Genomic DNA, 13,926 nt, shown 5'->3' with positions numbered 1-13,926 from the left:
GCTCCTTCCCACCTGAGGTCATGAGCCCCGGTTTGACAAAGCTGGCTGAAGTTATTAGTTGCAAGAACATTCAGGACATTTGTAGCAGTGCAATTACGCAGGAAAAGCACAATAAATATCGTGGTTCCCCCAAAATAAGACATGGTCTTATTTTCTTTTGGGACCCGAAATAAGCACTTGGCCTTATTTTCGGGGAGGTCTTATTATTTTTGAGGTCCAGGAGGAGGCAAGCATGGTCATTTCTGGCTGCTGCTGTGTTGCATTATTTTTGGGAGGACTTATTTTCAGGGGAGGGCTTATTTTAGTGCATGTGTTCAAAAGTCCAATTGGGCTTATTAAACAGGAAGGTCTTATTTTCAAGGAAACAGGGTAATATTGCATTGAAATGCAAGTTTATCTTAATTAAAAATATACATTATACCCCCCAAAAAATCTGAAAAAAATAGGAAAGCAAAGTTGGTTGTACAAATTGCCTTGAAATTTCAAGCAATTGAATTTGTCTTAAGTCCTAACAAACTTATATCTAAAATCATTACAATAAGTTATTATAGCACCGGATTTGCATTTTGGCCTGCTTGCTACATTTCAATATTTTTCTTCCCCTTTTCAGTTCCTGAAGTCACTCCAGCCAATGTCAGTGGAGGTGGTGGCACTAAATCTGAATTGGTTATAACATGGGAGGTAAGTGATATATGGCTTCAGGACGGAAATCATTTGTTTCTTAGTGATCAGTTGACTGTCTGTGACTTAACCATGTCAGTCAAATGGTTGTCCAATCTCTTGTTAAAAATTTCCAGTATTAGAGCATTCACAACTTCTGGAAGCAAGTCATTCTACTTTGTTGTAAATGTGAGAGCTTATTTTCTTCTTCTTTCCAAACAGTTAATAAACTTACAAATTTTGCAAACAGGCCTCTTGTCAGGTAATTACCACATTTCAGCACACAGTTTAGTGTTCACATTTTTGTTAAAGTAGTTGTGTTCTTTGCTTCAAAATTTACACTGCATATTTCAAGTAGAAACAGCACACAAGCTGGAGATCTGTGATTCAATAGTTTGAATAGTTTCAAAGGCCTGGCTTTAATACTTCTAAAGAGAACTAAATTTGAGCATGAAATAAATGTGCTTTAAATGTTTTACTGAGAAAGAGATTAAAAAAGTGAACATTACAACATTGCTACCTTTCTTTCTCTGAGTTTTTTCTAACGTCTTTAGTGCTACTTGTTCTAATTATTCAGAGAATGTGAATATGTAGAAACAAATGTGGCTTTTTCACTCTCTGAGTTAAAAGCTTTAATCCTTGTCTCTCATTCTTTTTCTCTCACTTACAAACACACACACACACACACACAAACACACATACCATAATGCAGTCTAGCTGGCCAGTCTAACTTGAGGTTGAAAAAAGTCAAGGTGGAAAATATGTCATAGTTTGTATGATAGCTCAGAAACACTATGGATTCAGCCTTTTTTAAAAAAAAATTTGCAGGCTTGGGCAAACATAGGCAGATGTGTGTGTGTGTGTGTACATACATACACAACACACACACACACACAACACACACACACACACACACACACACAGATACATACATACATACATACATACATACATACATAATATATTCCTTAGTATTAATTGATTGATTAATCAAATTTGTAACGCTATATTTCTCTGACAAAACTCTCGGTGGTGCACATATCATATAAAACGTCAGCAATAATAAAACACAATCACATACACAAAAATATGGTCCGCTCACTAAAAGCACAGAACAGCTATTTTAAAACATCCACAGTGGAGCTCCTAAGCTAACAACCTGCCCTCAATCTCTGGAGAAAGGCCAACTTCTATAAGGCCACCAAAGGTGGAGCTGTCCATCCCTTGGAGGTGGGTTATATAGAAGACACGGCAGAGAAATTCCACTTCCTAGTACTCACTGGATGACATTACTCACTGATAGAATGCAGAACCTGCCAGAACTGCTGGCTTAGGAAGAAACCATTGGTGAGATAGGATGAAAATTTTATATGAATTGCATATAATAGCTTATTGGAAGCCAGTGCAGTTCATACAGCGGGGGTGTTTTATGGGTATGAATCTAGTGCTATAGCTGTTATTTTCCCACTTGCACTGCCTTAGTTCACTTGAGAGCCACTTTTTCTTCTCCAAATTACTTGTTGATTAGTGTTCTTAGAAACTGACATTCTGGGATTTTTTCAAGTGTTGCACAGCAGAGATCTAGTAAACCAAATCCTTCTGGCCCTTAACCTACCTTGAAGAAGCCTCATGTATTCCATCTTTTATGCATGTCATTCCTTTGTACAAATGCAAGGCACAAGGTACACAAAACAGATGGCATGTAGGAACCAAACAATTATGAATAAGTGGTAACTAGTGACACTTACCAGCCACTGCAACTCAGAAAAGCTTTCAGGTATAATACAACACAGCAGAAAATATATTGCTAGCTGTTTCACTGTGAGCTCAAAAATGAGCACAAGAATCCTAACTGTCCAAACATATAAAGTCCAAAGTAAAACTTGTTACATCCCATGATCCCACCCACAAAACAAAACATTTTAAGCAGAAGTCTTAGCTGATTACAAGTAATAATCTCAGCAACCTTACCAGCAGGGTGAAGAAGCCAAGGCTGTTGGCTTTTTCTCTTAATGATATAAAGAGCAGGCTTATGTGCTATCCAATTAAACAAAAAATCCCAAGTGATGCTTAAAGATAACCATCAAAATATTGAGGTCTATATTTCCAAGTTGGGTGAAGTTTGATCCTTGTGTAATTCATAGAATTAGGTCTTCACTCTTAGGGCTAACATAATCACTCTTTTGGTAGAGAGGCTACCAAAAGAAAAAAAAAGAATAAAAAAGCAGTATCCTACACCAAATATGGGATGATCATGCCAGTCTGCCATGTCATATGCCACAACAGCCAACACTGTGTTAATCTTAAATGGTACACTTTATTCATCTTCCATTTTCTGTCATCTGCTTTCAAGTTTTCACATTTTGATTGAACCTCATGGAATTCCAGAAAATCTATTGACTATTCCTTGTTTACAGGATTAATCATGGTGTAAAATGACAAGATAACTTGTTACTTACTATCAGTCCTTCCTAGATCAAGGCTGTAGAAAGATAGGGTGAGCAATATACTGAGACAAAGAACAAGGTGGCATACTCTCCTCTTACATTCTGTGCTATAAATTTATTGGGTAGACCAAACTTTCTCAACTTTAGCAACTTTAGCTATGCAGATTTCAACTTCCAGAATTCCCAGAAATGCAGGACAATTGATATAGACAGCACAAAGGCTAAAGTAGAGTTGATGATTGATATTTTTCATAATCTATTATCCTAAAGTGGTTCTCCCCTTCAGTTTAGTTTAGTTTAGTTTAGTGTCATTGCATCTCGTACAACGAAATTAAATGCCATCTTCTGCCTAATAGTTCAGCCAATCTTGATTATGTACAGTAGATCTTCATACCAAAAATAACTAGCATATACTTCATGAGAATGAGAATATAACTGATAGAATTTTTTTTTTTTGGGGGGGGGGAACTAAGGTGTAAAGTTTCCATTCATAGTAATGCTAAAGCACCAGAAACATTTCTAAGCTCACCAAGATGCTTTTAGAAAAACGTAAGAAATTGCTAAAGCTCTTTTATTATTCTGCTTCAAAAATGCTATAATAGAAGCCTTTCTCACATTTGTGACTCGGAGCTAAAGAAGGGTGTTATTCAGCTATTGTTGTCAAGAATTGTAGCTGCTATATAAAGCAGAAAGTAATCTTCCATCTGCATAAGCAGTTTATTTGATTCTTGAGTATAACCTTTACTTGGATCAAACCACAGTTAGTGCATTTATGGAAGACAATAAACTTACAATTATTTCTTTGCAGATGGCTGTTAGATGTGTCGGCCTTGATTACTAACTGTCTGTAATGTTTATAAGTATAGTTTGTTCTTCTAACTTATACTATTTTGGGACTAAAGGCTTTTCAAAAAGCAAATAGACTATTAAAAGGACATGAACGGTCTGAAACAAATTAGCAATAAAACATAGGATGCCTTTAAAATTGAGTGCTTATTTCCTTTTCCAGGAAAAAGTGTTCCATGGTGAACTACTTAGTTCTATTATTTTTTTCTGGGATAAGTGTTACTGTGCCTCTTAACAAACACAAGCTATTCATGAACATATTTCCATGTTTCTTCTCTTGATTTAAGAAAAAAATTGGTAACAGAATTATAGCTGTCAACTTAGACCACTTTTTGGAAATATCTCTAACAATTTTTGGAACATTATATTTACACACATACTTATTGGCTTTCCACCCACGTAAAATAGGGAGTGATCATAACAGTTTGAGAACTTTCTTAACAGGGATGTTATTATCCAATATTAATGTCAGTACTATTTTTAAATATATTATAAAAAGTGATGTTTATTGCTGGTCTATGACCATAATAAAGCTATATTCTATTCTATTCTCTCTTGGTTTAGACAGTGCCAGAAGAGTTACAGAATGGAGGAGGTTTTGGCTATGTTGTTGCCTTCCGACCAGTTGGTACAATAAGCTGGATGCAGACTGTAGTGGTTTCACCAGATGCCTCCAAATATGTGTTTCGGAATGAGAGTTTACCTCCATTTTCACCGTACGAAGTTAAAGTTGGAGTGTACAACAACAAAGGAGAAGGTCCTTTCAGCTCTATCACGGTTGTTTATTCAGCCGATGAAGGTAAGCATAGCCAAATAATCTGGCAGTATATGATAAGCTGGTTGTTTTCAAAATGGCCTTGTGTCCCTCTTATTGTTAATGTCCACATATGCTGCTAAGAAATGGCATGTACCCAATTTTAGGTTTCATTCTCGTGTAAATTAATATTAATCATGGTGACATTTTGTTTGAAGAATGAGATAATTCATTTGAGACATGCATTATGTTACACTGCTCATTGAGAGGTTTAAGAGGACCTTTTGGGTCAAAATATTTTCACAAATTAAAATGTTAATTTCTCATTTTAATGCTTAATGGCACTATTATCAGTGTTGGCAGCACATGCAGTAGCATGTTTGCATATTAAATTTAAACCTATTCCGAAATTATATTAGGATTGTGATAATGTTTTGTAAAGCCTTTTGATAATTGCTAACCCTATTTTATGTGTATGTATGTGTGTACATATAAACAGATATGTATAATTAATGTCTGTTGAGCATTTATTCTCTGAAGAATGGTACTGAAATTTAGCACGAATTAATCTTGTCTAATTATAAACTATTCCCTTATCTCACTACAGCAGTACATTTTACTCTAAATTAATTTTAGCAATAAAATCTTACTTGATTTTTTGAACATAATTGGATAATCCCCACAATGGAGATAATCATACTCAGCTGTAAATCATAATCTGTGCAAGTACAGTCTTTAAAGACCTGAATCTAATCACCAGAGTTTCAAATTAATGTCAAATACAGAGTTTCAAATTAATCTCAAACTCAATACCCTTGAGTTTGTCTAAACCCAAAGTCAGGTTTTGCCTAAAATTCTGAAGATCAGTTGGCAGTCAGACTTAAAAACCGTCAACCTAGCTCAGCCTGATTACAATCATGTTCAAAAGATCTGAAAGCTGAAAATAATCAGGGCTTACTAGCTCCTCTTCCTGAAAGAAATCAACCCTGACTATTCTTTGGAAGGAAAGATGCTGAAACTTAAAAATACTTCGGCCACCCAATGAGAATAGAGGATTCATTGGAAAAGACTCTGATGTTGGGAAAGATTAAAGGCAAAAGGAAAAAAAGAGATGGCAGAGGATGAGAGGTATCATCACCACAATGAATATGAATTTAGGCAAACTCCAGGAGACAGTGTAGGCAGAAGGGCCTGTTATCCTTGATGCTTGGAATCCCAAAGAGTCAATATGACTCTTAAGAACTAAACAACACTAGCTCCTCTTTCAGTTTGCCATTTTTTGTTTGTTTCTATAGCCACACATAGTTTCATAAACACCTATGAATTCAATCATAGGATCTATACCAGAAGTGGAATTCAGCCAGTTCAGACTGGTTTGAGAGAACCGGATGCTAATTTTACATCTGGTTCGCTGAACCAGTAGTTGTAAGGACTGGCTGACCCCACCTACCCTGTAGCGCCCCTCCCAGGTGTCTCCACAGGGCCCGTTTTGGATGCCAGGTAAGTGCAGGGCCTCTGAGAGAGCAAAAAATGGGACTTTAGAAACGGGCCCGGAGGGTGGAAAAATGGCCATGTTTTCAGGCTGTTTTCAAGCCATTTTTCGGCGTGATTTTGGCTGGAAAAACAGCCTGACAATGGCCTGTTTTGTGGGCATTTTTCAGGCCATTTTGTGAGCCAAAATCAGCCTGAAAATGGCCTGAAAAGCAGCCTGGGGACAGCCCCCAAAACAGCCTTTTTCAGGCCATTTTCAGCTGTTTTTTGGGGTGAAAAATGGTCTGAAAAATGCCCATAAAGTAGGCTGTTTTCCAGTCTGTTTCCAGGCAGTTTTTCAGCCATTTTTCTGTCCAAAATCAGCTTGAAAAATGGCCTGAAAACAACCCCAAAACCCCTGTTCTATATGACTGGGTGCTGGACATAAGCACAATTTTCAGAGTTCTGAGTAAACCAGGTTCTTAGGTAGCCTAAGGCCATCTGTACCTGATTTTATCTTAATGGATTCCAAAATTAGTAGTATTTTTAGGTGTCATGACACTACAGCTAATTATTGTGCTATTTTTAGAACCCACCAGAGCTCCCACCAATGTCTTTGCCAAAAGTCTTTCTGCTTCAGATATAGAAGTCTTTTGGTCTTTGCTGCCAGAGACCCAGAGCAAAGGAAGGATACAGGGCTACGAGGTAGGTGTATTACATTTTCATTCAGGTTGTGGTGGCTTATAATGTTTATTGGTTTTTAATGCATGAAGAAATAATAATAAATGAAATACAAATCTAATTGCTATCAATCAGTTTCGGGGTCATATGGCTGCATTTATGGAAGTTTCAATAATTGCATAAATAATCAGCCATTTGCTACCTCCACAAATTCCTTGAACTATGTAAGATATTGTCTAAATCCTGTGTTGTGTACTATATTACAAATGTTGTTTTTCTTCTCATGCTCACAGGAACACTAAACAAATATTATTTTTAACTAGATTAAAATAAAATAAACTAGAAGTTAAAATGGGAAATTTTACTTTTATGTCCAGTAGAGAGTACATTATCTTGGAAACAAGCACTTAAACAGAACATCAAGTGATATAGACAAGAAAGTTGTTGGTTTAACATTTTCTAGAAAGGGATTATTTTCTTCATGCATGAAATAAATATTTAGAATGGCTGCTGCTTCCAGATATACAGTAGTGGCTACAATTGTGGAACTTTTTGGAAAAAGTGTACTGTACTTTTGAGGTTTGATGGCTAATAACAACATTTTTGGGGGAGCAGTACCATAAAATTATATATCAATAGAAAGATAATTTAATCAAGAATGTAATGCAATAACTTTTATAAAGGATTTGCTATTAGAATACCAGCTATAAAGAAGAAAAGTGAAACTTGTAGAAAAAAATGAGATATACAAAAATTATCACCATATCAGTTAATACTTAGTTGGGTAATCTTTTGTGTTAATTATGGCCTTACAACATCTTCCCATCAAGTGAACCAAGTCTTTTAGTTCTGCAGCTGTTATAGTGTGAAACCAAGTTTGAATGATTGCTTCTATTAACTGGATTTTGTTGCTGGCTATATTTGGCTATAACTTTTCATAGAATACAGATAATTAAGCAAACTCTGTTGCATTCCATTTTTGATTAAATTATCTTTCCATCAATATATAATTTATGGTACTACTCCAAAAAAAGTAGTGTAAATAACCATGAAAATTCAAAAATACACTTTTCCCAAAAGGTTTCCACAATTTTGGCCACTACTGTACAGGCCCTATGAAGATTTAGAAAGTGCTAAGCAAGTACTAAAAATAAATTCTTCAATAACTAATGTGCCTTTATTGTTTATATTAAAGTTGTATTATTCTATAAAAATTGAATTACGGCAAAACCTCTTGGTAGTAAAGGTATTAAGAGCACATATCTTGTTTGATATAAAATCAAAAGTGTTTATCCCTAATTTCAACCATCCATCAAGAATCCAAGTAATATGGAAAGGAAGTTCCTTGCTTACCTAGGGTATATAAACATTGAAATGGTGGGACTAATTGGCCAAAAATAGATCTGCCCCAAGGAAACAATTAACTTTCTATTAAGTTAATAAAAATAATAATAACAATGTTAAAAAGAAATGAATTTTAGCAATTGGTATTTTATCAATTATAAATGTAGCAGCATCAATTTTAACTTACATAATGTGGATTTCTTTAAAATTTAAACACACATTTCAGGGAAACTTTCATCTATTTGGAATTGTAATGCAGATGGTATAAACTTATATAGCTGTAGATTTCAAATAAGGATACATTTAAATATGTGTGCATAGGTTAGATATTGGAAACATGGAGATAAAGAAGAGCAGGCTGGAAGAATGAAAACTATGACCAATCAGACTTTTGCAAAAATCACCAACTTGAAGAGCAGTGCTTTGTATCATTTGGCTGTCAAAGCTTACAACACAGCAGGGATGGGACCATCCAGTGCCATAGTCAATGTGACAACCAAAAAGCCACGTGAGTATGGTGCATGGGGGAAACACAAGATTTTTATTTCAATGTAAGATTGTCCTCTCTTAACAAGGCTTATTGGGACCAGCAACTGTGTTGCTAAGCAATTCAGTTATTAAGTGCAACATCATGTGATCATGCTGTCTGTCTACAATCACAGTTCCAGCAATCCCAGCTGCCATCATTAGATGAATCCTGCCCAGTTGCCACATCCTGTGGTCACATGATTACCATTTGCAATCTCCTATCCGCTTCCCTAATGTTGCTGCTTGTTGAAAGCCAGCAGTTAAGTTTGCAAATGGCGATTACATGATTGTGGCACACTATAATAGTTGCCACTCTGCAATGATCCATCCTTAAGTCCTCCTCGTTCAGCATCATCATAATTTTGAGCAGTCATTCAATTAGCACTACCTGTATTTTAATTGATTATACTTCTGAGTGCTGCTATTTATTCAGCCTTAATTTTATAATTGTGACACAGAAAATTAAAAGCTGACCTGGGAAAATAAATATTTGTTTTCTGTTCAGAACACGGCCTGCTAGCAACTGTCATCAGTTTACAGAATTGTGGTCCAATTCTGTTTTATTATATATCTGTTTGTCATGTTGGATGTGCTGATGAATTTTAATACATACATTTGTCTATTCGTTATAAAATATACATCTTCGACTTAGAGCACCTCACATACATTACAGACAAATCTATGTTATGTAAGAAAAATGTTGCTTCTTAATAATAGTCGAACTTCTATGTTTTGAATTCAGCTCCAAGTCAGCCTCCTGGAAACATTATATGGAATTCATCAGACTCTAAGATTATACTGAACTGGGATCAAGTTAAAGCACAAAATAATGAATCTGAAGTGAAAGGATACAAAGTAGGTAATGGGCAGGAAAACATATGGTTATTTGTACAGTTAATGTGAATTAATTGCAAAAAAATCTCATAAAATAATGCAGTTATCTTCCCACCAAAGTGATACCTATTTATCTACTTGCATTCACATGCTTTTTGAACTGCTAGTTTAATAGAAGTTGGGGCAAGTAACAGAAGTTCATCATGTGATATTTAGGTCTCATGGTCAGATAAATCCAGTGTTGCCGCCATGCCCCTTATTAAATTAATTAATTGCTACTAAAAATATCTAGGAATGTTGTGGGCCCTTATGTCTCAGCGGCATTAAAATATTATTGAAAAACAGGAATTAGCATTTGGTAGTTTGTGCAGCAAGTACAAATCCTACAAAAATACAAAATAAAGTTGCCTAAACTAGTCTCAACTTTATGTCATGGAAGCAACCTGAACAAAATTCAAAAGATGAGGGATGTTTCCTGCAACTCCTGACCTCTCAAAGCTAAATGAAGATAAGAACAGCTTTAAGAAATAAAAGCATGTGTCAGAAGTTTCTTCTAAACTACAGGAAGACATAATTCCCTCTAAAACAAGTCATTTACATTAGAGAACATAAGATGCTTTGTGCCTAGAAAAAGAAATTATTTCTTTCACAGTGTAATTCTTTTTACGCAAATATATGTTGCAGGTGTTCTATAGATGGAATAGACAAAACAGTATGTCTATTATAGAGACAAACAAAACATCTGTCGAGCTTTCATTACCCTTTGATGAAGATTATATCATAGAAATAAAGCCAATCAGTGATGGAGGGGATGGCAACAGCAGTGAACAGATTCGAATTCCAAAGATAACAAGTAAGAATATTTTGTTTATGGTATTGGTTTACCTAAGTATAAAGCGTATGAGTTAAAAAAAACCATACATTTCTAACTTTTTGCTTTTTACTTTTGCAACTGACTAAAGAGATAAAATCTGTTTTATCTCCAATAGCTTTAAAGTGCTAAATGGCTTTGACTTAAAAGATGCCTGAACAAGTAGAGCTATTGTTGTTCCTCATCAGATTTTGACTTCAGACTATCCTGGAATAAATCTGTAGGCTTCTAGAGAACTCAGAAGTGTTCCATAGATGTAGCATAGTTTTAGAACTCAATTGGTAGGGATTAAAATAAGATAGTATCTTTGTGTTCCATAGATGTAGCATAGTTTCAAAGCTAGTTGGTAGGGATTAACATAAAACAGTATCTTCTTGCTGGAAGCAATACAGATATGAAACAGCTCCAACTATTGTATTAAAGCATAATTACTTTGCATTACAATTTTACATGTGAATGTCATTAAAAATCATAGTACATAAAATTGATGAAACTGATAACTACATTCTTTTGGTTTTTGGTGTGAGATGTAACGTACAAGAACAGAATATTGCCCGTTTTAGGGAAAATAAAAGAGTATCTAAAATAATACTGCTAGAAGTAAATTAAAATGAAATAGGATCCTTCATAGTCACTGCCTCTTTTTCCTCCAACAAGGGACTCTGAAGGTATTCAATTGTGCACAATGAGCTACTTCCTTACTCAATAGATTTGTTGTCATAATAATGAGCAGTCTTGTTGTATTTTGAAATTCCCTAATTCATTGATAAGTCTTTGTGAACTAGAAATATTTTCATCAGATCTATGAAAAATATAGGTCATGTATGAAAGATTATGAAGACTTTATCCTTGCAATTACTGTATATTCTGCCGTATAAAGCAACTGGGTGTATGAGACCATCCCCTACTTTCAGGCGCCCGCGAGTCAGCTTAAGGCCTCCGCGTTGCCGGACTTTCGTAGTTTGAGCTTAGTGCCATCCTCCTCCAGACCTCCAGCCAGACCTTACTAAAACATCCCAGCACTTATCCATCCATGTGCCCAGGCAAGGAGCGCCAAGGTTATAAATTGAAAGGCTGGCGTCTGTGCTGGTGGCAGCATGGCTTTTTGCTTGGCAGCATTGCTTTTTCTTTTGTTTTGGTTTTTTGGTATATCTGGCATATAAGATGACCCAGCATATAAGACGACCCCTGATTTTTTAAATAATTTTTTGGAGTTAAAAAGCCATCCTGTATGATGGAAAATACTGTACTTCTGAGAGAAAAGTAGGAATAAACTATTTTACAATGCTGCTAGAAAACCCATGTGGATGTCTCCTTGAAATCAAAAGACTGACTGCAAACTTTCTTTACCTTATAGAAGGTAGTGAAAATGACAAAAAATAATAATAATGGAAAGCTATACAAGCTGTTCCTTAATTAGGATGAAAAACGGTAGCAGTGGAAGCTTGAAATAATCTTGTCCCTTTTAGACACAATATGCATGTTTTGCAGTCTTCACATAAAAGCATTTTATCTGAAACAGCTGTGTGGAAATGTGTGTATGACATCTGAGGCAGAAGTTCCATTCATTTGTTCAGGATAAGCTGTGATATTTTAAACATCTTGATTTCTTTCTTCTCTTAGATGCGTATGCGAGAGGGTCAGGAGCTTCAACTTCAAATGCTTGTACGTTGTCAGCCATCAGCACAATAATGATTTCCCTCACAGCAAGATCAAGTTTATGACAAAAAATACTGAAAGGACTTCCTGTTTATAATATAACTAAGCAACATTTAGCTAGTTGTTTTGAAGCCACCCAGTACTAAGTAATATTGTTGTTCAAGTACATCTTACTACTGGAAAAAATGTTTTATGCTTCTCTAGGAATGGCATTATACAGTACTTTCTCAAAGCAAATATATCTTTGTCTGAAGTTTCCTTGGAAACTCTGCAATGCACTGAAAACATCTGTAATACGATGTTACCAAAGCAGTTTACATACGTCCTTATATGCATATTTTTATTATATATTTAGTGTTTTATAGACTTTTTTAAAGTTAATATATGATGTAGATACTGATTTCTCCTCCCCCCCCCCTCTGCTATGAAATGCTATTGATGACATTATCATTGCATAAATATATAGTTTGGAATGTTTCAGGCCAGATGGTCATAATTGTCAGTAACTGATTTCAAATTGATTGTATAAGTTGACAAGAATGCACAATGAATTCTTTTAGCTTCAGTCCATTTTTCCAGGGGTATGTGTATATGTGTGTGTCTATTTGGACATGGAAAATATTCCCACAGGTATTTAATGAAGCCTGCCTTCTCCTTCAGGCCTAAATTTGCTGTACTATGCACAATGCATTACAATGCTTCAAGAAAAGAAAAATAACTTATAACTCAACCTTTGCATTGTGGTTCACTCTAATTCCCACTGAAGAAGAAAGATAGCTAGAATAGCTAGATGCTAGATAACCACAACAAAGCATAAACTTTATGTTCCTTGCCAACTAGGACAGGTGTCTAGAGAATGGGGCAGGCAAAAGGCAGACAGAAAAAAGAGAAAATCCCAGTACAGTGGACATACAAGACTGCCTTTTTATCAGATAAATAAACCACAAGTAAAACATGCTATGCTTTTAGGTTTTGTGAAAGTTCATAGCATTCTTTCCCTTATGATAATGTTTTGGTAACACATAACATTTTTTTACCTGAATGTACTGATTTACATTTCTATAAAATTGAAGGAACAATTATCATTCATTCCTCTTAGTGTCATCATTCTTAATGTAATGAATGCCAGACGTTGCTACTAGATAGCAAAGGACAAGATTCTGAGTGTGGTGAAAATCTGAAAGTTATCAGTTCACCAATTTGTTAATCTTTTACTTAAATAAATGAATGAAATTCTGCATTTTCACCATTTTAATCATGAAATCTTGAAGACTTTAAATGCTGCTTTCTTTACTAAATAAATTTATTTTGACAGGTACATGTAATCTACAATTCTTTATAGATTGATTTCATAAATTATCTGTGTTCTTATATATTGATAGGATCTTGCTTGGCTAGGGGTCATTTTAAAAGTCTGATAAATAATATTCTGCATAATTTTTCTCTAAAATTACTTTTCTTTTTAAAAACAATTTGTATGTCTAGATATATCATTGAATTTCAAATAGTTTAATTCTGGGTGTTCTGAATATCAAGGTTTAACTTTCAGAGTCTGTCACATCTACATCTCTATCATGTTGATAAACCCCAAATTAAAATATGACAAATGAATTCTAACCTTCATATTTTTTTTTCATGCTGTTGCTATTTATTGCATTAAAACCAGTTCTAGAGCAGAGTTTGTTCATACTAATCCAGTGTCTTGTAAATGCATGTAGTTGCTGTATTGCACCTACAAATCTGCTTGGGCAGAATTGTCTGCACGCACAAGAACACTGGATAATTGTCAAAAATTGCAAAAAATATATTAATAGAAAAAGATTTTTGTTACT

General features: G+C 34.9%; 1 protein-coding gene across 1 annotated transcript in view; it reads left to right on the top strand.

Annotated features, from left to right (window-relative positions):
- LOC116503823 (contactin-4-like) overlaps positions 1 to 12,400 on the top strand; it is a 222,280-nt gene extending 209,880 nt beyond the window's left edge. Inside the window, exons 14-20 of the mRNA XM_032210467.1 lie at positions 611 to 681; positions 4,518 to 4,752; positions 6,767 to 6,882; positions 8,524 to 8,710; positions 9,473 to 9,585; positions 10,249 to 10,417; positions 12,059 to 12,400. Of these exons, the coding sequence (XP_032066358.1) occupies positions 611 to 681; positions 4,518 to 4,752; positions 6,767 to 6,882; positions 8,524 to 8,710; positions 9,473 to 9,585; positions 10,249 to 10,417; positions 12,059 to 12,159 (992 nt within the window). The 3' untranslated portion in view covers positions 12,160 to 12,400. The remainder of the gene's footprint in view (positions 1 to 610; positions 682 to 4,517; positions 4,753 to 6,766; positions 6,883 to 8,523; positions 8,711 to 9,472; positions 9,586 to 10,248; positions 10,418 to 12,058) is intronic.
- Positions 12,401 to 13,926: the final 1,526 nt, after the last annotated feature.

Source organism: Thamnophis elegans, chromosome 2 (genome assembly GCF_009769535.1).
Source record: "Thamnophis elegans isolate rThaEle1 chromosome 2, rThaEle1.pri, whole genome shotgun sequence".
Taxonomy (NCBI): Eukaryota; Metazoa; Chordata; class Lepidosauria; order Squamata; family Colubridae; genus Thamnophis; species Thamnophis elegans.
Note: the sequence above shows the minus strand (reverse complement) of the source record. Positions and strands in the feature narration are given on the sequence as shown.